The 20,956-nt window shown below is 40.0% G+C and overlaps 1 protein-coding gene across 3 annotated transcripts in view; it reads left to right on the top strand.

Annotated features, from left to right (window-relative positions):
- The window catches only part of ARB2A (ARB2 cotranscriptional regulator A), a 254,631-nt gene extending 234,051 nt beyond the window's left edge, over positions 1-20,580 (top strand). For all 3 annotated transcript variants that reach the window (XM_059493028.1, XM_059493026.1, XM_059493027.1), the window contains one exon: positions 19,712-20,580. In XM_059493028.1, the coding sequence (XP_059349011.1) occupies positions 19,712-19,854 (143 nt within the window). In that variant the 3' untranslated portion in view covers positions 19,855-20,580. The remainder of the gene's footprint in view (positions 1-19,711) is intronic.
- The last annotated feature ends 376 nt before the right edge of the window (positions 20,581-20,956 follow it).

The following is a 20,956-nucleotide window of genomic DNA, read 5'->3' as shown; positions in this document are numbered from 1 at the left end:
AATCTGAGACATGTAGTAGCTGTTCAGGAATTTTGGTGGGTTTATATCTTGATATCATAAAAGAAAACAGATGAGTCTGAAGGGGAACGTCTGCACCATGCAATAACATGACCCATAACTTCAAGCTTCCAGGTGATGGAGTCAAATCTCAAGTGATCCATAGGACATTTAGTCCCTAGAATTGTAAACCACGTCGTGTGTAAGACAAAAAGCACTGATTTTAAGCACTGCTATGTGCTGTGTTTTTTTGTTGATGACGCTTTGTGAAAGTGCCAGGTTTTCATCATTTTATAGTTAAAGCTTGTTACAAATCATAACTCAAACATTCCTCCTAGCAAAAGTGCCACAGCAGAAATTCATGCTGCTGCTTGCACAATGATCCATCTTTATTTTCTTTGAAAAGGCTTGAAGGGGGCCTGTATGGATTGCAAAGCTAGCAATTTTATGAAAAGACTTTTTTCCCCCAGGTATTTATCTTTAAAAAGTGAAAAGTTAAATTCTTTTAGTCTTGTTTTTATTCTGGCTTCAGATTCTTCACTGTCTTATTCCCATTCTTTATGCACATTAACTAAAGATGGTCTTATATTAGTATATGTATCATGAGCCCTTTAAAGAAAACTCACCTACCTGCCTACTTCCCAAGAAGCCTGCCAATTAGTCTTCTACAGTTAATGACATCACTTCAGTTTTGGAGGTAGATATTTTGAAGAGGAAGAACTTGAAAAACCCAAAAACATTAGTAAAGCCCAGTAACTATTGTTCAGCAAACTAATTCATGTCTTATGCACATTCCACATTTCATAATGGGTTAGCTGCTGAGTTTCTCACTTTAGAGAGTTACACAGATGGGATATTGCTATTTTAAGGAAGAAATGTTTGTGCTAGTGGCCAGTTTGTATTCAAGAGAAAGGGAATAGAAGAGTTCTTGTCCTGAAAATCTGACTAGTAATTGGAAAGTTTTAACCAAATAATTGAGAAAATTATGCACACGAGAGCACTGACTGCTAGGGCATCTGCACGTAGGTGCTGTTAGAAGGGACAGCATTTTACTTCCCTGTTGTGTCAGGAAATTTAAAACATACTGGTAAGTGCATGGGTTAAGAGTCTGCTGGAATAAATCAAGGTGTTATAAAATTATGCCTTTTCAGAGCCACTGATAAGTGGGATTTTTGCATTAGCAGTTTCTGTAGTACTGCACAGAACCAAGGTAGAGCATCCTGTGGTGCTAAGCAAAAAATCCTGCTGAGAGTATGTATAGCAACACCTGTCACTGCCAAGGATGGATGGATGTTGTGATGTGGCACTAGTAAACAGAGCAACAAACGATAGTTGGTAAAAGATACTGGGTCATAAAACATGAATAAGAGTGTGCAACATGTGTAGTGTTATTAAAATGGTAACATGTTGCATGAGCAGTGTAATTGCCATAAATATACTACTGAACGTGAATGTTTATAGGGTGATTTCCTCTTTGGGCATATTAATGCTTTCATAATTTTCCTGGCTTGTTACATATTTCATATGAGTATTAGGTATCTGCTTTTGAAAAGAAGCCTTCTATGACTTGACTGGACTCAGCAGATTTGCTGTATTTGAAATTGATCAATTAGATCGGTTGGGGGGGTAATTGATTCTGCTTGCTGCAGAGCAGCCTGTGGCTCAGTCATCATTCCTTTTTATCATATTCAAAGAAAACTGTCATATTAGCACAGAAATGTATGTGCTAGCAGCTGATGCAAGAAAAAGAAACCACTCATGGCTGTCATTCCAAAATAAGTAACTCATATATGTTGTAGAATCATATATCATATAAAGTTAAAATTTGGATGCTGGTTCTTTCCTATAAGATACTTATTAAAACTGCCATTGGTGATACTAAATCTGCCATTTATGATCATTTGCATGATTCTTCATACAGATTTTTCATTTATTCATTTTCCTTATCACTGTTCTGATAAACAAATGTCAAAAAAAAAAAGTAACTGTTATCTAAAGCCACAGAAGCAAACTGCAGGGATAAGTCTAAAAATGCATATGATGTGATTACAGAGTAATATTGCTTTTAGTGACCAGCCATCCTTACCTCAAACAATGTATGAAGTATTTAAATTTTTTATTGACTTATGTTAAAGTGAAAGACCAGCTGAAGCTCATGTTAGAGCATGAACAAGATACAAACATTTTGTGCTTGATACTTTTGTACTCCTACCTGTGTTGTATCCTTCAAAACCACTTTGTCCCCTGCAGTGACTGCAGCTCTGCAGATCCTTTCTTTTACCACTAGATTTGCAGTACCACAGACCAAGCCAACCTGTGATATCCCGTGGAATTGCCACATTCAGCCTATCACCAGTGTTACTCAGCTCCTCTGCTAGTTTAGATGCTAATGCATCTGAGATTTTTGGTGGACTGTGCATCACCCTAAAAAAAAGTTGTGGGTAGGCTTGCAAAGTAATTATTTTGTCTTAAACAAGGTTTATTTGGAATGGGTAGGAAAACAGAATAACAGACTGCTGTGAAACAAAAGTCACCTCACTTATATGTTCGCAGGAAGGGATCCTGTTGGATCACACAGTGTCATTAAAGGACTGATGATTTCTACAAATTGCTCTCAGTTATCATCCCAGAAAATAATGAAATAATAGAAACATGAAGCTTTCAGTTGCCTTGTTGTGTGGCTTTCAGTTTCCTTCTTGTGTACCTCATCTATTTTTTCATAACAAACCATTGTTTCTGTATTACCTCTTATATGTGATCGCAACTACATGATGCAACTACATACTCAGGTTAAAATAGCAGTTACTGTGAGGTAGATGTATAAGAATGACCATTAGGGGAAGCTTTACTCTTCTTTGACTGCTGGGAATTTAGGTAACCTGGGAACTTTGAATGTATGAGAAAGAGTCATGTCTTTCCACCAGTAGAGATTAGAGAGTCAGTTCAGCTGTGAGCTGCTTGCAGTGAGATTCGTGTCTATAGATGCTCAAAAAATCCTCCTTGGAGCCTGAGGCTCTGTAAAGTTTTTTTCTGTTAATGAGATTAATTCCTTATTGATACTTTAAAAAATAACCATTAATCTTTAAATACCTAGGGGTTTTTATCCAAACACAACTTCTTACACTGCCCATGTAATAGCCAATATACATTTCAAAGCAGTGTATTACAGGGGTTTCCCATATTCAAATTGTGTTACATTCTCCTTCATTTACTCATTGTACTGCATTGAAATGAAGTTATTTCACGTTTTGTTGCAAAAGCCTCATCTGTTTGGACCAGTTCTCTCTACTCCCAGGCAATAGCTGCAGGTCAACAGAGGTGTCTGGTAGAGAAATGCACAAGTGATGCTCAAGGGCAGCATAACACTCTCTGCAAGGTCAGCACAAGCTGTACCAGAGCAGCGCCAGTAAGCACCATCCCCCATCAGTTTTGTGTGAACCATTTTGACATTGACTAAACTGAATGTCCTTAACTTGTCCCTTCAGCGTGCATGCTTCAAATATTCTCCTAATATAGTTTTCTGTGTGTAATTTGTTTTCTTCAACCACAATAAGACTAAGAAAGGCAATTTTATCATGTGATGTTCTATGTCTGCATGTCATTGCAGAGGTGGAGATTTCAGACATGGAGTTTGAGCTCAGAGGCACGGGATGGTGAAGCAAGATAAAGGTGCTGAGAGTATTAGTGCAGTAGATTGTTACCTTCTCTGTAACCCACAGCCGAGGCAGAATGAAACATTGGCAGGTTTGTCTTTGCCTAGAGAGACTGAGTCTCCCATAAGGCAGCTCCTACCTAGTTTGGAGAGTCATGAGAGTCATGTGCCACTGTGCCTCTCCTCCCCTCCATGTCTCACCTGTCCCTGCTGTGTCCAGACTGTCTGCTGTTCCTCTGGTCTGCCTCCGAACCTCTTTTTGCTGCCAGTTCCCTGCTTTTCAAGGTCTTTCCTTCTCCTGCAGAGGTGTTTCCTTCACCTTCCTTGGTGTTCCTATGCCACTTCTTTGATCTTTTTACAGTCAGCCTCATGTCTTGATTCACTCACCCTGCTCCCCAGGGACTAGATCTCCTCTCTATTTACATTAGGCTGCTTTTTTCCCCTTTTCCCCTTGTTCTGCCTGCATTTGGAGCCCAAGACAGAGTGCTGTCTGCACTTGGTTCCTGTGCCTGATGCCACATTAGAGTGCAACATCTGGGAGCAGCAGTGGCAAAAAAAATGTCTGGCTTAGCCCTGTAGACTCTGGGCAAACAGCATCTTCAGAGGAATCTTTGGCCACTTAGACTTGCAGATTCTGGGGACTCTGTGCTGAGCATATGCTAATGAGTTTTTACAAAGGCTTGTGACTAGGCAAAAAGCTGGCTGTTTTTTCATGGGAATTGCAAAAGGACACCAGGGGTCTTACCTTCCAGATTTCAAACTGTGAAGAATAGAGACAGAGGAGCTACTCAGCAAAATTCTTGTAAGACCTTTTTTTTATTTTTTTGTTTGTTTCGTTTTTTTATTCCTCCCAGCAGGGTCAAAATATGTTTTCCCTCAGTCTTATTTCCTGAAGTGCCTAAATCCTCTCACTTAAAATGTAAGAAAATAATAATAATCAGCCTAAGGCAGAGATGGAGCCTCGAAATTTTCATCCCAAATACCTAACTTGGCAAAATATATAAACAACTGAAAACAAGCTCTTATAAAGGGAATTATTGAGATCCCAAACTACAGAGGATTTGCTTGCTTATACACAAAAGGCATATAAGAATTCCTCTGTGATCCATTTGGGATACGAAACTCAATTAAAAAGACTCCGCTTTTCATATTTCAGAAATCCACCTTAAGTAATGGGTGTCGTAAGGAAACATTTGATTTCAGCACTTCTCGGGCCATACCAAAGCTGTTGCAACCAGTTGATTTGTTAAGTATGTCACAGATTTATTTTATCAGTTTTCTTGTGGGATTTTGTGGGGTTTTTACTGAATCTCTTTTGTTGTGAAACATAATTTAAGTACTTACATGCACTTTAGAAGTACAGCCCAGTCAGCATTGTACAAGTTGAGCAGTAGGATTCCTTTTAATGCACATCTTTAGTATCTCCTGGGCAGAAAATATGAAAATGATAGATGAGGTTATTCTTAATTTAGACCAGTAGCAAACTTGTTTCCTACCAGCATCCTTGGTCCTAGGCTTACAGGGCAAATCCTGATGCTTCCACCTCTTGCCATGGTAGTAGATGAGATGTGGTGTTTCTACCACAAGTGGATTTACATGCCCCATTTCTCTTGCTGTGAAAGAGCAGGAGCACCTTGTCAGTGTGCAGCATGGGGCATGGTGTCCTTCACGCCAAAGCTCTGTGAAGGCTTCTGCAGCTGCAGAAGGCAATGCCTTGGTGAGCAGGCTTTGCTGTTCCTCGTGCAGCTGCAGAGGAGCTGCTGTTGCAGTCCAGTTTTGCTAAAGACATTGTGGCATGGAAGCAGGTTTGCCTTGGGGTGTGAGTTCTTTGCAGTAAGAAGCAGCAAATCGTTTTGACCACACCCATTGTTCCCATTGCAGATGCCGAGATGCATGGCACAAAGTTTCCTGTGCCTGGCTGCTGCTTTCCCCAGCTTCGCAAAGGAAAGCAAACCCCACATTTACAGTGCTGTGTCCCCTCAGCAGTCCTTCCTCAAAGGAAGTCTTGTAGGCTTTGAGTGTGTGTCTGAATGCAGATCTGGAAAAACAATTCTGGTACCTGTGAGAATGTGGAATATTTGCACTGTAAAACTTCATTTGGAAAGTAACAATCATGGCTGCAGAGACACTGATGTGAAGTGCTTGTCATTCTGGAACTGTAAAACAAGATAAAACTTGTGGGAATGTTGTTGACTTCAAGGTCTTTGCTTTTTAGTCACTCATACACTATTCACTTTTCACAACAGAGTGAAAAAAATTGTTTTCTTAATTTAATATTGTGGTTGTAGTGTTTCCTTTATCCTCAGACTAACAGGAAATGTTCCATCACAGCACAAGTTTTCCTCAAGTGTTCACATATGATCTCCTCTCTAACTTCCCTCAACAGGAGATAGTTTTCATATTATCTCATTGCAGGATTTTATGAGCAATGATTGTCAAACTTCAGGTGTCTGTGCATTTGTGCATATTGATATTGGTCTCATTTAGACAAATTTCAGCCTCAATCTTTGTTTTTATGATGAAGTCTCTTCCCTAATGTGTCAATAGTTTGCTTTAAAATTGCTTGAAAAAATTCAATGTATGGTGCTTCAGACAAATTAAACCAAAATGGAGCAATAAGTATTAAATACTAAGAGATATGCATGGGCCATCAACAAAAGAACTCCCCAATTGTATTTAAGTTATTTTCTTCATACTTTTTTAATGTAATATTTGTAGGCCAGCTGTGGCAATAACTAATAGTTTTAATGCAAGATGACATAACTCCAGTTCAGTGATTCTTCAGAGAGAAACTACCTTGACAACTTCCTTTTATTTTGTTCTAATTTTGTGAAAAAACAAAACTGAGCTTCTTGATGTAAGAAAAAAAAATAATTTGAAACACCGAATTTTGAAACTTATTTAAATATTTCATCTCTCTTGCACTTCCAAATATACTTCACTGGCAGTTTCTGTTTCTATTCCCAGTTCCCAAGGTTTAACCATCTTTCTGGATAGAAATAACTGTCATTTTCTTTAGAACTACTAAATGCATGGCAAAAAATCTCTACCATGACACAAGGGATTTTTCTTGATTTTGCCACAGTTTGTCTCAAGAGCCCTGGTTCTGCTGGAAGATTCCACATGGAAAGATCAGTTATTAGAACAATATTGTATTTTGAAGTGAAAATTGTATTTGTAAATACAAGGCAAATGCATTGTTTCTTGTCTTTGGAGTTTGGGGGTTATTTTTCCTCTGGCTGGTGAGGAAATCATAAATTGTTTCTTCAATGTCGAAGTGACTGTGTCAGTTTGAAGATACAGCTTTGGAGCTTGATGTTACCTATTGTATTTTTTTTTTTTTTAAGGGTAATAGTGAAGTCCCTGTTCTGAAATAAATATGGTCTCCCAAATTAAGCTTATTTAGTTAGTTTAGCATTTAAATGGAATGGTTAGAAACCTTACCATTCAGTAATTGGGTGTCTAAAATTGGATTATCAGAAAAACTCTGATTTTTGAGTTGTTTTGTGTCCTGGTGTGTTTTCTCTGTGGCTGTAAAGTAGAACATAAGTTGCAATTTCTCCAGGAGAAACCCCTATCTGTTCTCATCCCACTGACTGCTGGGTCTCACTGAGCTTTCTCCAGCCGCATCTCAGCAATGGGGCCCCACCAGTCACACAGGCAAGCCCACAGTAAATATCTGCAGCTCTAAAGGATTTATTTGGTTGGGGTGCTTTTTTTTCCTTAATACAAACTTAATATTTCCCTTCACGTTCATCCCAGACTTTTGAGTTCTCCCTTCTACTGTTGGCAGACCCACGTCCCACACTGATGTTCATGTCTGACTGCCCTAGACAGGGATGTCAGGAGAGCTGTTGGCAGAGGTCAGCACATGCCAGCACACAACATGCCTTCTCATCCAATCTGCCGTGCGCCTGCCTTCGGCTTCACTCTGCCTGCGCCTCACTTCACTGCCTCCCCCACCTGATGCCTGTCTTGAACTCTTTGCTGCGTGACTGGCTTGCTGCCCTTGCATCCTGAGCATCACCCATGACTGATTTTGGGTGGTGCTGTTCAGAAGAGGTGGGAACCAAGGCACATGCACTGTGCATTTCCAGGCAGAGCTGCTGTCTGCTGTAATAAGGAGGAGTGTTAAGCAGGGAGTGAATGCAGCTTTATGATCATTAATCTCAAACAGTCCCTCTAGTGACATCTCTGAGGTTAAGTCAGAAGTGTGATATTATTAAGCTTAGTTAAATTTAGTGTAATTCACACCCGCAGAGCCTTTTTTGAATGTGTTTAGTCTTAAATTGCCAGTTTCCATTATATAGGGGCTTTATAGTATCCCGCACTAAGCCTTGATGTGTTATGAATTAGGCTGCAGAAGCCTATAATCCAGATGATGTATGAAAACCCCTCAAGTTTCGGAGTACTTTTGAGACAAATATACAATTAATTTAATTTGCAACACTAAGCAGTGATGGTAACCCTACAAAAAATTACTTTCTTCTTTATTTGTTCTCACAGTATAGGTGTGGAAATGGGGTCACCGGAGATCTCTTTTGCAAAGCCCTGCTTATGAGCTGTGTTTTTTGCCCAGTGCAGTTGATCCTTGCCACACACTTCACCTCATCAGGCTGTAGTAGGTGCAGACCTGTATTGATTACCATGACTTGTGGGAGAGAAAAATCTTAGCACTTCAAATTTGGTATAAATTATTAATAGCATCTCCAAAGACTGTGAGTCACACAAGTGTCACTCTTCTGAGGCAGCCATATGTAAAGTTGTTGTTGTAGAGGTTATTAATTTTATGATTGCAGCACAGGTATACTTGACCCACAACAATGATCATTGTCCATAAAATCCCACCATCTAGGTTCAGTCACCTGCCTCCTTCAAGAATGGTCATTACCAACACCTAGCAAAGGTTATGCTAATAAAAGAAAGTTAATCCCCACTATATTGGTGTAAATTCACTGGTGAAATCACCATCTTCTCACCATTTTTCTCACTAGTACAGCTATGCAGACACCTGGAAGTGGGTCATATAAGTCCTAGGTGGCCAGGATGGGGGGATGTAATACATGTACATATATAAACAGCAGTTGGTGTGATGCAAACAAGAAATATTTATATGGTATGGGTTAGTCATAAATTACTTACTACAAGCGCACAAGGGTTATTCACACCTCAAATATACAAATTTTTATTTTTTCCATAAATTTATTTATACTTACTTGACATAACTAAAATTTTATCAAACTTAAAGGAATTTGTTATTTACTCCCCAAACATGATTTTCTTAACTCCATTTGTTACTTGTTGTTTGTATTCAGCTTCATCTCCCATGGCATTTTACAAACTCGGATATGTTTCCTTTCCATTAAATCATTAAGAAAATGCCCTGAATTTCCCATGAAACTATCATTCTCACCTAGGAGATAAATATCTCATTTCTCTGATTCTGCAGAGTAGGGCAACTGCAATTTCAGATTTGTCCTCTTTTTCTGCCCTCACCACTACATCTGGGTAGTAGGGTCATCTTGTGTTCAGCTTTTTTAATACTTGCCAAATACTTGTCTGACTTGCCAGTCAGACCTGGGAAAACATGGAGAAGAAAGATGTGTTGGATGCCAGCAGCTGGAAGACAAAGGTGTTTGTGAGGAGAAACTGGATGGGTGCACTAGCAGTGAGGTAGAGGAAGTCTTCCTGAAATGGCTGAAGTAAAGGCAGAAAAAGGCAGAAATTGGTGGGCCATGAGAACAGGTCAGCTGAGATCAGTGTGTGGATGAGATGGAGCAAGATCACAGCCAGGCACTGAACATGAGTTCAAGGAGAACTGCCATGTGAGCAAGTTATAGAAGAAGAATTCAGAATTGGATTTCCTGGAGAAACAGGTGTTCTGGAGAAACAGATGTCCCACATGGATGAAAAACAGGCAAGGAGTGGGAAGAGATTCATTTGAAATGAAGCCTTAGGAAGGAGATCAAAGGGCATTCCTGCCACTGTGGCTTGGACACATACTTAGCATTATGGGGCAGGAGGAGAGGGGGACATGGAAACACTATATCTGCCTGAGACCCATGGGAATATTTTCACTGCCAAACCTGATGTGTTTCTGTGCATGTACAGAAGTGATATCATTATAAGGTGCAAACTTTAAAGCCAGGAGTTGAGGTGTTTGTGGAGCTTAGACACCTCAGGGTGTGGTGAGTGACTGAATTGGGATTTTCAGGATCACTTGGATTTAGGCTCTTCAGTTTCACCTCTCTTGATGCAAGGAAGTGATTCCTTTGCAGCAGGTGGTGGCTCCTGAAGTTGGTCTCCAGCAAAAGCAGGAAAGCAGCCCCATCTTAGCCCACCATTTGCTAACCCCATTTCCACCATCCTGCAGGAGCAGCTGTCAGAAGGGGAGGATCAGGTGCAGATGAAGTAAGGTTTCCCACAGGACCAAAGTTGGCACTGTAGAGGTAGCACTTGGATTCTTGAGATTTTTTCATTTTACCTGTCACACGATTAGCCTCTGAAGACAAATCAAGGGGAAGTGCCTTTTCTGTGACTGCTCCAGGACTAGGGAGAGGATGAATGGTGCGAGTGGCACATTGGAGGAGTTTGTGTTGAGTTAGGTTAGGTTAGCTTAGCTTAGCTTAGCTTATTTTAGCTTAGCTTAGCTTAGCTTAGTTTAGCTTAGCTTAGCTTAGCTTAGCTTAGCTTAGCTTAGCTTAGCTTAGGTTGGGGCCAGCCAGAGGCAGTAGTCCCAAGATGAAGCAGATGGGTTAGTGAATACCATTGTACCTGTGAAAGTGCTCTGGACTTGGATTGACTGTAGTCTTTTGTCTACACAGATACAACAGGACACTATAATCAAAGTAAAAAATTCAGGAGGAAAACATGCTTTTGAACTATTTCTTATCTAGAAGATAATAAACATTTTCCACTGTGGGAAGGGAGAGTTAGTGTATTCAATTCAAGGCTTGCAAGGTATGAATTCAGATTCTCACTAAAATCATTAAAACACACTGGGTTTCATGCCCCATGCATGTTCTCATTGCAGCTTGTTCCTTAGACACAGGCTCATTCCTGTCCCCCAGAAGACTTTATTTACTTCCACAGCTGCTGTGTCAGCATCCGCACCAGTCTTCAAGCTCTGTTTGTGGTGTGAAAGAACAGAAAATTATATTCTGCAACTTTATTTTAAAATTGCTTTAGTGTAATTTGTTCGTGTGTTCAAAACTTCACACGAATCGTCAAGTAGTATGTGCTTATCCTGCTAGTGATTAAGAACCTTTTTACATCTTCAGTGTATGGGGCGTCTCTTCTGTCATGTTAACATGTTTTAAAGCTTTGCTGCCTCTCCTAGCTGCTCTTTGGTGCCCACATTGCCAGCCTAACCCATTTCCATGGTGTTGCATTGGCTGCTGTGTTTTTGGAAAGTGCAAAACTGTGTTGGTTTATGCATATGCTGCTGGTACATCCAGATGTTTGATGGCACAATTACTATTTAGAAACAAATATCATTACAAAGAGGAGCTATTTTCTAAGCAGCTGGTTGTTTCCCTTGTCCTGGTATCACTGATGAATTTCTTGCATTAGTAGAGTTCTCACAAGATAGCAAGAGTGTGTATCCTTCAGGTCTCTGCCCCATGGGCAGTAAAAAGCTGTGGGATTTTGGAATAAACTCAGATTTAAAAATCAGCCTGTGGGTATTTAAGATTAAAGTAACTTGCAGGAATTGCTGCAGAATGTTTTAAATTAGTTTAAATATAGTTTATAAAATCTGTATGCTTGTTAACATCGGCGGCATTGCTGCATGAACAGAGCCCTGCTGTGGGCTCAGCAGAGCTCAGATCCATTCCTCATTTTGGCTGAGCCACTTGGTTTGCAAAAGCATAGTAATGATGACTTCTCCCTTACAAAACTCTGTTAGATGTGTCTTTGCAAAGCAGTGAGGAGAAGGGGGTATAACTGATGGCTTGCATTGTGCTGCAGCATGTTAAGATCTGTCAGGTATATTAGTATTTTTCAGGTTTATAACCTGTGGAAGCTGTGAGGCTTGAACAGTTGGTTTTCAGTGGTTTCACCCAAGAAGTCTTGTGGTTGTAAGTTCTCTCATAAAGTGATGAGTTCTGAGCAAGTCAAAACTTCCTTTATTTAAAAGCCAATTTTCCTTTCTCCTAGTTGAGAAAATAATTGTTTCAAATGCTATCTATTTTATTTGTGCTCTTGCTTGCAATTTTATATAGGTGTTTTTCCTAATTCATGATAGAAAATATTCATGGGCATTTAAAAAATTGTCTCACTCACATGTATTATTCAATTGCTTCAGACTTACTGTGAAGTACTTTGCTAAGACAATAAATTTTGCTGCTTAGATAAAGCCAATGAAGTCACAGAAGCAATGAGCCTGGATAGAAAGAAACTCAGGAAGTTACTTAATTTGTCCATATTGCCCAGGGTGAGGTCAGCTATACCCGTAATATTCCTAAGACATGGTTGTCTAACCTATTCTTAATTTCCATTGGTGAGATCCTGCACCTACCATTGGTATGTTCTTAGCCCAAAAATATCTTTGCAAGATGTAACCTGAGTATCCCACCTCTCATTTGTCAGGTAAGGAATTTTTATACTTGATTTACATACAGTAAGGGTAAAGTTACCTGTAATTCAAGGTATGGATAGATAGATGGAGGGATAGATAGGCAGACAGACAGACAGACAGACAGACAGACAGTGTTGTTGATACACATACTATGGAGATGGAGATGGATATATGAAGATTGTATAGAGACAGGGATAAAGATAGCAGTAGAGAGGTGAACACATATATCAATATAAATACAACTTCAAACCCTACCTTCTTCTCTCTGCATGGTACACCATTTTAACATGAGTTTTAAAATCTATGGTTGCATAATATTGCACACATCTTTACTGGATCTCTTCTTCAAGGAAATGGCTTGCTCTCCTGCTAAAATTTATTGCATTGGAAATTGCTGCCTCTGAGAACGTTGTTCAGACACCATCTTTACCTTTTTTAATATATACTCAAAAGAAAATTGCTTGACTCTGGTGAACCAGAAAATGACCTAACTTTGGGTAACCTGTGCTCAGGAGAGAATGACCTCACAAGTTTTACTTATTTGGCCAGTTCACATGTAGAGGAACAATCAAATGACCTGTGCTCGTAGGACTGCCCTTAATATTAAATAAAGGGTAGTGAAAAATAATGATGGTCGTGTTAGAACTCCTATCTCTTTCCTACTTTGCAGACCTTGCTTGCAATGAGCTTTTGTTTGGATCTTTGCATCTTGTTGCTCAGAGGACAAGAGAAATTTACAATTTTTTTTTTACTGTTTTTAATCACTTGCTTCTTGTGGGAAGTTGGTGTGCTGTAAACAAGGAGTGCAAGAAAAGTGAATTGCAAGTATGGGAGTTCAAAGGTGAACTTTTTTCTCAGTAGGATGCTTGTTGCTCTGTTTTCATCATCCCACTAAAGATTATTATAGATAATAAGTGTCCAACAAAAATAAGAACTGCTTTGTGTCACAGTAGATAATAACTAAGTAAAAAATTTCTTTAGTGTGTGTAGTCTAGTTTCCAGCATTGCCATGATTTTTCTTTTATTGAGTCTTAACCAGTTTATTGTGTGTCTAAGCCCACTTAATAAGCTGTATTTCATGTCTTCAAATGGTTCTGTTTCTTCCCTCTTGGCTTCTCTAAAGAATTCATGTCCCTACAGTTACTTCAGATTATTATCATGTCCATGACTACACAAACGATTACTTCTTAGCCAAACTAAACACATCAAAGCTTGGGGATTGTTTTGAGGTTGAGTTGTTTTACGTCCCCTCAGAAATTACTGTTTTCATTTCATTAGTTGATGTTTAGCTTATGTCTTAATTTTGCCTAAGTTTTTAATCTTTCTTTACCATTGTGACATCTAGGAGTGCTTAAAAACTCCTGAGGTCATTGAATCTCAATGTTCTTGAGCTTATGGACTCATTCACAATTTTTCCTGAAGCTCTCATTTTCCTAGTCAGAACTATTGCATGATTTTAGTCAAGATGTATTTTTTTTAAATCTCCTTTTCTGTTAGCTTTACTGGGGATGCTCTGAGAGCTTCTTCTGTTTTGGATTTGAGACCTGGATGTTTACATCAGTAGACCAAAATAGTCAAAAAGACACAATAATTTCTTCCCATGCAGATCAACAGGGTAAAGGAATTTTCAGTAGAGAAACCTTACAAATTAAAAGTAGTTATGTCATACTTGATCATATCTGATTTACTGGAGAGTAAAAAATTGAAATTCCTGTTCAGAAATAGCTTTGTGATACGAAGTAAATTGTTAGCATACAGAAAGATGGATGCAGGACAGGCAGGTAGCATCTCTTATTCACACCTCAGTGCATATTTGAACAGTATTGTTATGTTGGTACAGAACTGAATACCTAATAATTAAAGTAGTTCCTCAATGTGTGTGTGGATAATATGATAAAGAAAGAAATTTCCATTCATTTATAACTTTCAGGAGAAAAAATCCTTTCTGAAAGGTTTGTCACACTTGTCTACTGCAGTCAAATGGAGTTGGCTTATCTGTTAGCTTACCTATAAAGGACAAATTAATTGTGTTGCTTTTCGTGTTTAATAATGTTTAAAGTGTTTCGTTCCTGCAAATGCCCACAAAAGTCTATATTTCAACCTCTGAACCATTTGAATCAAGTTCTGATAAGACTGAGTGCCTTTTAGATACCTAGCTTGAATCATAAATGTAAAAGCAACCTGTCTACAGACAAGGTGGCTAAGCTACTTGCATTGGCATTTTGCAGCATGACAGGATCTCAGCGTAGATCATGATCACAGGGAGCAAACTCTCTGCTGAGCAAGACCTTGTTGAAGAGCAGCAGAATTCTCCATCCCAATGGGGACTAAACCCCAAGGCGTGGAACACCCTTAATTCATTTTGAAGTCCGCGCTATTTAGCAATGAGCTGTCACTTAGAGAAGCAGACCTGAGGTCAGCCCTGTGGCTAGTATCTGTGGAGAAGCTTTTCAACCTGGAAACTTTTCTCTGCAGAAATATTTCAGCACTAAGGCATGTATGAAGATCTCTCACAGCTCCTGTGCAGCAGGAAACCTTTGTCCCACACATCTTGTAAACGCGGTGGGGGGCCACCATTGTGCTGTGCATCTTCTGAGCACCGCGGGAGGAGGCTTTTGTCTGACACAGTGGGCAGGCACTGTAGGAGGGCACCTTTGTCCTGCACAGCCAGTAATCGCTCTGCAAGAGCGAATTATGGTGATTGCAGAGCTCTTCTCTCTCCAGACACTCTGCTTTCAGATGGAGGAATTTGTCAGCCTTGCTAGGTGAAGAGCTGCTTTTCCTGAATGGAAGTGGAAAGGAAAGACAGTGAAAGTGCCTTTGCATGCGTGTGTGCAAATGGCCATCAGGATCATTCACATAGTCATATTGCATTACCACCCCTGCAGGCACCATTCCCAGTTTCAGTCTTTGCTTTTCCTCTTCCCTGTTTTTCCTACCCATTTAGGCTGGCCTTTTCATTATTATTTCTTTGTTTCTTCCTATGTTTGTACTATCTCCTATTCAATATACTATTCCTATATTCAGTATCTAAATTCTCAGTATTTTTTCAGATTACTAATAACCACATTTAAAAGACTTGAGCCCAAATACCAATCCTTCTGGGACTTCATAGGTATCTTTCCAACCCCATATTACTTCTTATTCTTTGTCTTCTCAGATGCTTTAACCACTTATCCAAAAGTGTGCCAGTGCCCATTTTCTAGAGTCCAAGATGATGTACAATGGGAAAGGCATAACGTGACATCTGTGAGACGGGATGGGATGAGATGAGATATGAGACAAGATGCTGAGTCTGGACCCTGTAGATATGTGATGTGTACTGCAATTTCTGGCAGACATGCTGCTGGCAGCTAGAGCCAGTGCAGGTATGGCAGCACATATTTGGGAGCTGCATTACTGTAGATCTCAAGTGATTGGGGGCCCCTTGACTGGCATAAAGCAACTAATTTGCAAGTGAGAGGTAGGAGTGACCATAGCCCATTAGAGCAGTGAGGGTCATAATCCATTTTAAGTGATTACATTGGTTCCCACTGCCTCAAGGCTGCCACGTTGACCTATGTCAAAAACACAGCAGTGGATAAGTCTCTCACCTGCTGATTTTTGTTATTCAATTAAGTTTGGGTTTTATCTGTTCTTGTCAAATTTGAGCCTGTTGCGTCTGCTGTTATCCTAGAGGTGCTTGTGATTTTTTATAATGTTGATCCCTTTCTGTACTGGTATTCAGACATGAATTTTATGTGTGTTAGTTAGTTTCAATTAACCCTCCATTTCTCAAATTAGAAATTTCTTTTCTTCTCATTCCCACCCCAGTCCTCTGGTGCCTACCTGATTGTACATGAATTCTCAGAAGTAATTGCCAGTAGTCCAGCAAGTTCATTAACTGATTCCCTGAAGACCCACATATGCATGTCATCCAGGCCTGATAATTTGGATATTGAATTTTTAAAAGTATTCCCTTACCTAGTTTTTTGTATCAACAACTGTATTGTCAAGTTTTCATTATTTCTAGTTATATATCTCTTTATGGTACTTGGTAAATTGATTCTGGAACTTGTTCATTCTTTTGCTGTCGTTACTCATTTCACCTCACACATTATTGGTTCCACCATCTCTTTGGAGCTCCTTTCCAATGATGTTATGCACATGTTAAAATATATATTAATTTCTCTCTACATCTCTTCATGCTGGCAAGTGGGAGGCTGGTTTGCTTTTTGATGTTTCTGTCATTTATTTCAGTGGAGCTAGGACTAGGAGGGATTTATACTTTTTTGTTCTGCAATTGTTGCCTTTGCATATTTTAGAGTATTCTTGCTGTTTCCCACACTTAACTGGGTTTTTATATCTTTTCCATGCTGCATGCTTCTAAGATTTCTCAAAGAACTAATGTCTGAAATCACTACATGCTGTGTAACAGCCCGTCAATTAATACAATATATTGAATCATGGTTTATCATCACAGCTGTTGAAATTAGTGAGCACTAAGAATATCTGTCTCGGAGGACCTTGTCTTTAGAGCAATTGCTTCTTATTGTCTGTCTCTTAAAAATTATTATTTCTGTTAAAAAATAGATGACTGTTCATGCATTTAATTTAGATCTGTGTACTACTAAATACACAATTGAGATTGCAGTTGTCAATGGTACTTTGGCAAAAATCTTTTGGTCAAAATCTGTTGTCACCCTTAGGACATAATTCCACTTGCTTCAGTTGAATTTTCCAAGCCTTTGGTATATAAATCATAAATACACAGTGTGTGCAATGTTAAATTTTTAGAGTCTCTCTTTAGTAGTAGTTAAATGTGAATATGTAAGGGCAAAATTTGACCTTTAGAAATGACTGTAGAGGTCCAAGGCAGATACTTAGCAAGCTTTTCTTATTGCAATATTAATCAAGCAAAGAATCATCATAATCCTGGAAACTAAATATCCATTGTAGTGATTTTATCACCAGGGAAATTGTTCATCTGCCAGTAAGATTGTTACTAGGAAAAGGAAAATAGGGAGTGTTAAAATTGCTTTAGACTGCTGAATCCTTGAGTCCCTCTAGACTCAAAGCTTGAATTGTTTTTTGAGAAGAGTGGGTTGAGAGGAGTTGCCACAGGAAAGCTGTAGGTTAATCAGTTTCAGTAACACTAGTGCATATGAGCATGATCTCTCTTGGGAACATGAGGAAAGTGCATGGGAGAAGGCAGGATGAAGAAAGACACAGGGAGGCTTCAGAAACTTACTCTTTTTTTTGTTTTGTTTTGGCTTTTTTTTTTTTCCTCATTTTTTGTTTCTGGATGACCCTTTTACAGAGGAGGAAGGTTGTTGATGAAAAAGGAAGAAGGGGAAAAAAACCTATATTATTCACAGCCTATATTTTCATCTTAATCCAGTGGGTATTAATGATGACTATTACAATCAAGACGGAGAATGCAGACAGGCAGAAGTGAGAAAGATGTGATTGTGTGGGAGATATCTGTGTAGGGACCAGAAAGCCACATGTAAAGATGTTTTGCCTTCAGGGCTCAAAGAGGTATTCACCATATGCTGGGAAGGAGGTGAAACCCCTGTGCAGGAGTGTCCTTACAGTGTGTTAGGACAGCCTATCCCTCCATAAATCAGCTTTGGTAGATGACTTTTGTGTGCCTGGTGGCAGTGGGCAGTCACAGTATACCCAGCCAAGCCGTAAGCTCAGGGATGTGTCTGTTAGGCTGCAGGTTTTGCTAGAAGGGAAGCTTTATCCTCCTGCTGTGTTGGGCCACTTCTGTGTTTCCCAGGTGGGGAACAATTCTTGACGAGTATTGCTGTGAGGAGTCTTACAGGGGATGGGATGGGTGATCTGTATTGAAAGCCACCTGCAGGATAGAGTTAGAGAAACTTCTGTGTTGGACAGGACCCTTGGGATCATGGAGCCCAACTCAACACAGCACTGCCAAGTCCAGCACTTGATAGGATGGACTACCTCTCAGCAAAACAAATTTCTACAATGATGGGTGAATTTAAAGGTGGAAAGCATTTGTATAAAAGGCGCATGTGGGAAATTTCTGGAAGATGTCATGAATTGTCTCTGTACAATGAATACGAAGAGGGAGAGGAAAATCTGTGTGTGCACATGACATGGATGCTGTTTGTACAAAAACATCTCTTTGTGTGAGAAGTAGTATCTTTCTAGAGAGGGCTTTTTGAGGGTTGGTTTGCTTGTGTGATGGCTGCCTTTGAGGGGGCAGGGACGTGCAGTGTGGCAGATAGTGCCTCCATCAAAGACTTTCTGGGGAGGGGGGTGGTGTGGTGTGTGTGTGTGGACCCACCAAGGATGCTCCATGGATGGATGCCTAGAAGGTTCTGACAGGGATGTGAAGCTAGGAATACAGAAAATGCCATGCCACAGCAGCCATCTCATATCCCCAGGTACTGATGGCCACCCTATGTCCTTCAGGGACCATCATCCACCCTGGACTGCATCCCTCTCCATCTGCCAGGCTGTGGCCACTCATTGTTGTCACCCTCAGATTGTGATACTGTCGCAGAACTGTTGCTAGGCAACAAATGTGGTTGCTGGGTCTCAACGAATAGGTGAAGGGGAAAGTGAAGTGTTGCACCATTGTAGAGTAACCATAGCAATGACCTACTATCACAGACTAAAGAATTATCATTAGCAATGTTAAAGTATCAAGCAGAGGCCCAGGATCCAAAGACTACCAGGCAGCATCTCTGCATAATTGGGTTACCCAGGAAGAGGTCCCAACTCTTTCACACCCTTTGGCTGCCTATCTCCATTGTCTTGGTTTTGTTTTGGGGGTTGGTTGTGGGGGGAAGGAGGAGGGAGTGTGGTTGTTTAAATAAAGCAAATGTGTTGAGGAAGGCACTTGCAAAACAATAGAAGCATATAGCAAAATAAAATACAGAGATAAATCTGTGTGCAGAGGGAAGATACAAATAGGAAAGGTCCACTTTACTGTCTCAATATTATCTGTGGGAGCGGGTGCACAAAGGATGCCTTTGTGATGCATGAGATGTAGTTCAGATCAAGTGTTATCTTTCACTTGAAAACATACATGCCAGGCTAAAAGCAGTATAAAATTAAAAATAAATAATATAAAGTATGTCTGAAAAGCAGACACTTTCTTTTTCCCAAGGTAGGCCAGATCAGGTGGTGCTTCAGTGACCTTTTATTAGCAGAGTGCTTTGGGACTTCATTTTCCCAGATACGAGACACGTTCAGGATCTCTGATTGTGATGTGGGTGGCTGTGCATGTGCATACATGTATGTTTGTGCATATGTCTGTCTGCTTGTGTGTGCAGTTGTTCTTGTCAGCTGCCCCAGAGCTCAGCAGCAGGACAGCTCTGACCCTTCCGAGGCTCCCTCCAGACCAGCTGCAGCAGCTGGGTGTCTTCTGTGAGTTTTGCATTTTTGCATTTTATGGAGCATTTATCCTGTGAACACCCAGCAAGTCAGAGAACGACCCCTAGTCAAACTGTCACCTTTGTGTTTTGCAGGTACAGAACGCCATGAACTAACTTCTTGGAAGAGTTTTCCATCTGTTTTCAAATTCTTCAATGAGGCTGTAAAGGCGAAGAACAGCTTGGTGAAACCAACCCCAACAAGGCGCTCCAACAGGATAAAATACGAAGAATTCTAAAAGGAGGGGAGGAAAAAAACCCACCACCACCAATGTCTTTGCTGCTTGTTTTCTGCAAGGAGTCTCCCAGCCCCTCATTAGATTGTTTTCTTCCTAGAGCACAGGGTCGTGATATATACATCTAAATAGCGTTTTGCATTATTTCTAGATGAGTGCAACTGTCAAAGCAATATGGGTTCACTGGTTGTGCTTCCTGTGGGCTGTAACTTGGATTTTGTGCTGCCCATCAGTGTGCAGATTAAGGCTGACAGCGGTACTGCACAGTGCAGCATGGTGCAGCTCTAATTGCCCTGACATAGCCCTGCACCAAGCTGATGCCAGAATTTAACAGCTTCTTTGCAGTCCTGTTGCCTGCAGGATATTTTGCAGCTTCCTTCTATTTTGAGACAGAACAAAATACAAATTACTCTTTTCTAAAAGATGGACCTTACTCAAACATGTTAACCAGCCTACGATTTTACACCTAGTAGCCTTCTCTTTCTCTGGGACCAAGTGGAATTGACTTCTAACTCTCTCATTTTTCTGCTGGCAAGAGTGTCCAAGAAGTTTGGCCCAGAATTCTAGAAAGGCTCTGTTGTTGAGGAGTTTTTCTCTTGCTAGATCAACAGCATTATCTGTAGATCTTCTCTTCCTTTGGAAAGCTCTACTTTAAAAAAATGCATATTCATTAACAGGCTGGATCACACTGTGAAATATGACAGGAAAAATAAAAAAAGACACACTGTATATTCTTTTTGTTTATTGTTAAACACAAAAATGCTTCCATTTTCATATGCTGAGTTTGTAATGACTTGCCATCCCATGATTATTCCCTTTTCCCTAAACTCACAGGTTCCTCCTCACTTTTCCAGTCTCTCTGATAAAGGTTGGCCAGCAGGGCTCTCTGTGTAGGGATTTCACACTGCCATGGTTTGACACTGCCGCAATGCCAGTGCCCCCGTGAGAATACCCTCTCCCTGGTGTCTGCTGTGAGATGTGACCAGGAATAAGCAAAGCAGGCTCCTACTTAGAAATAAAGAAAACTTTATTAACTAAACTACAAGAAAATAACTAAACTACAAGGAAAGAAAAAAAAAACACACAAGGAAAATGAAAGCTTCAC

The sequence above is a fragment of the Ammospiza nelsoni genome, chromosome Z (genome assembly GCF_027579445.1).
Source record: "Ammospiza nelsoni isolate bAmmNel1 chromosome Z, bAmmNel1.pri, whole genome shotgun sequence".
NCBI classification, from domain to species: domain Eukaryota; kingdom Metazoa; phylum Chordata; class Aves; order Passeriformes; family Passerellidae; genus Ammospiza; species Ammospiza nelsoni.
This window is presented reverse-complemented; position numbering and strand designations above follow the sequence as displayed.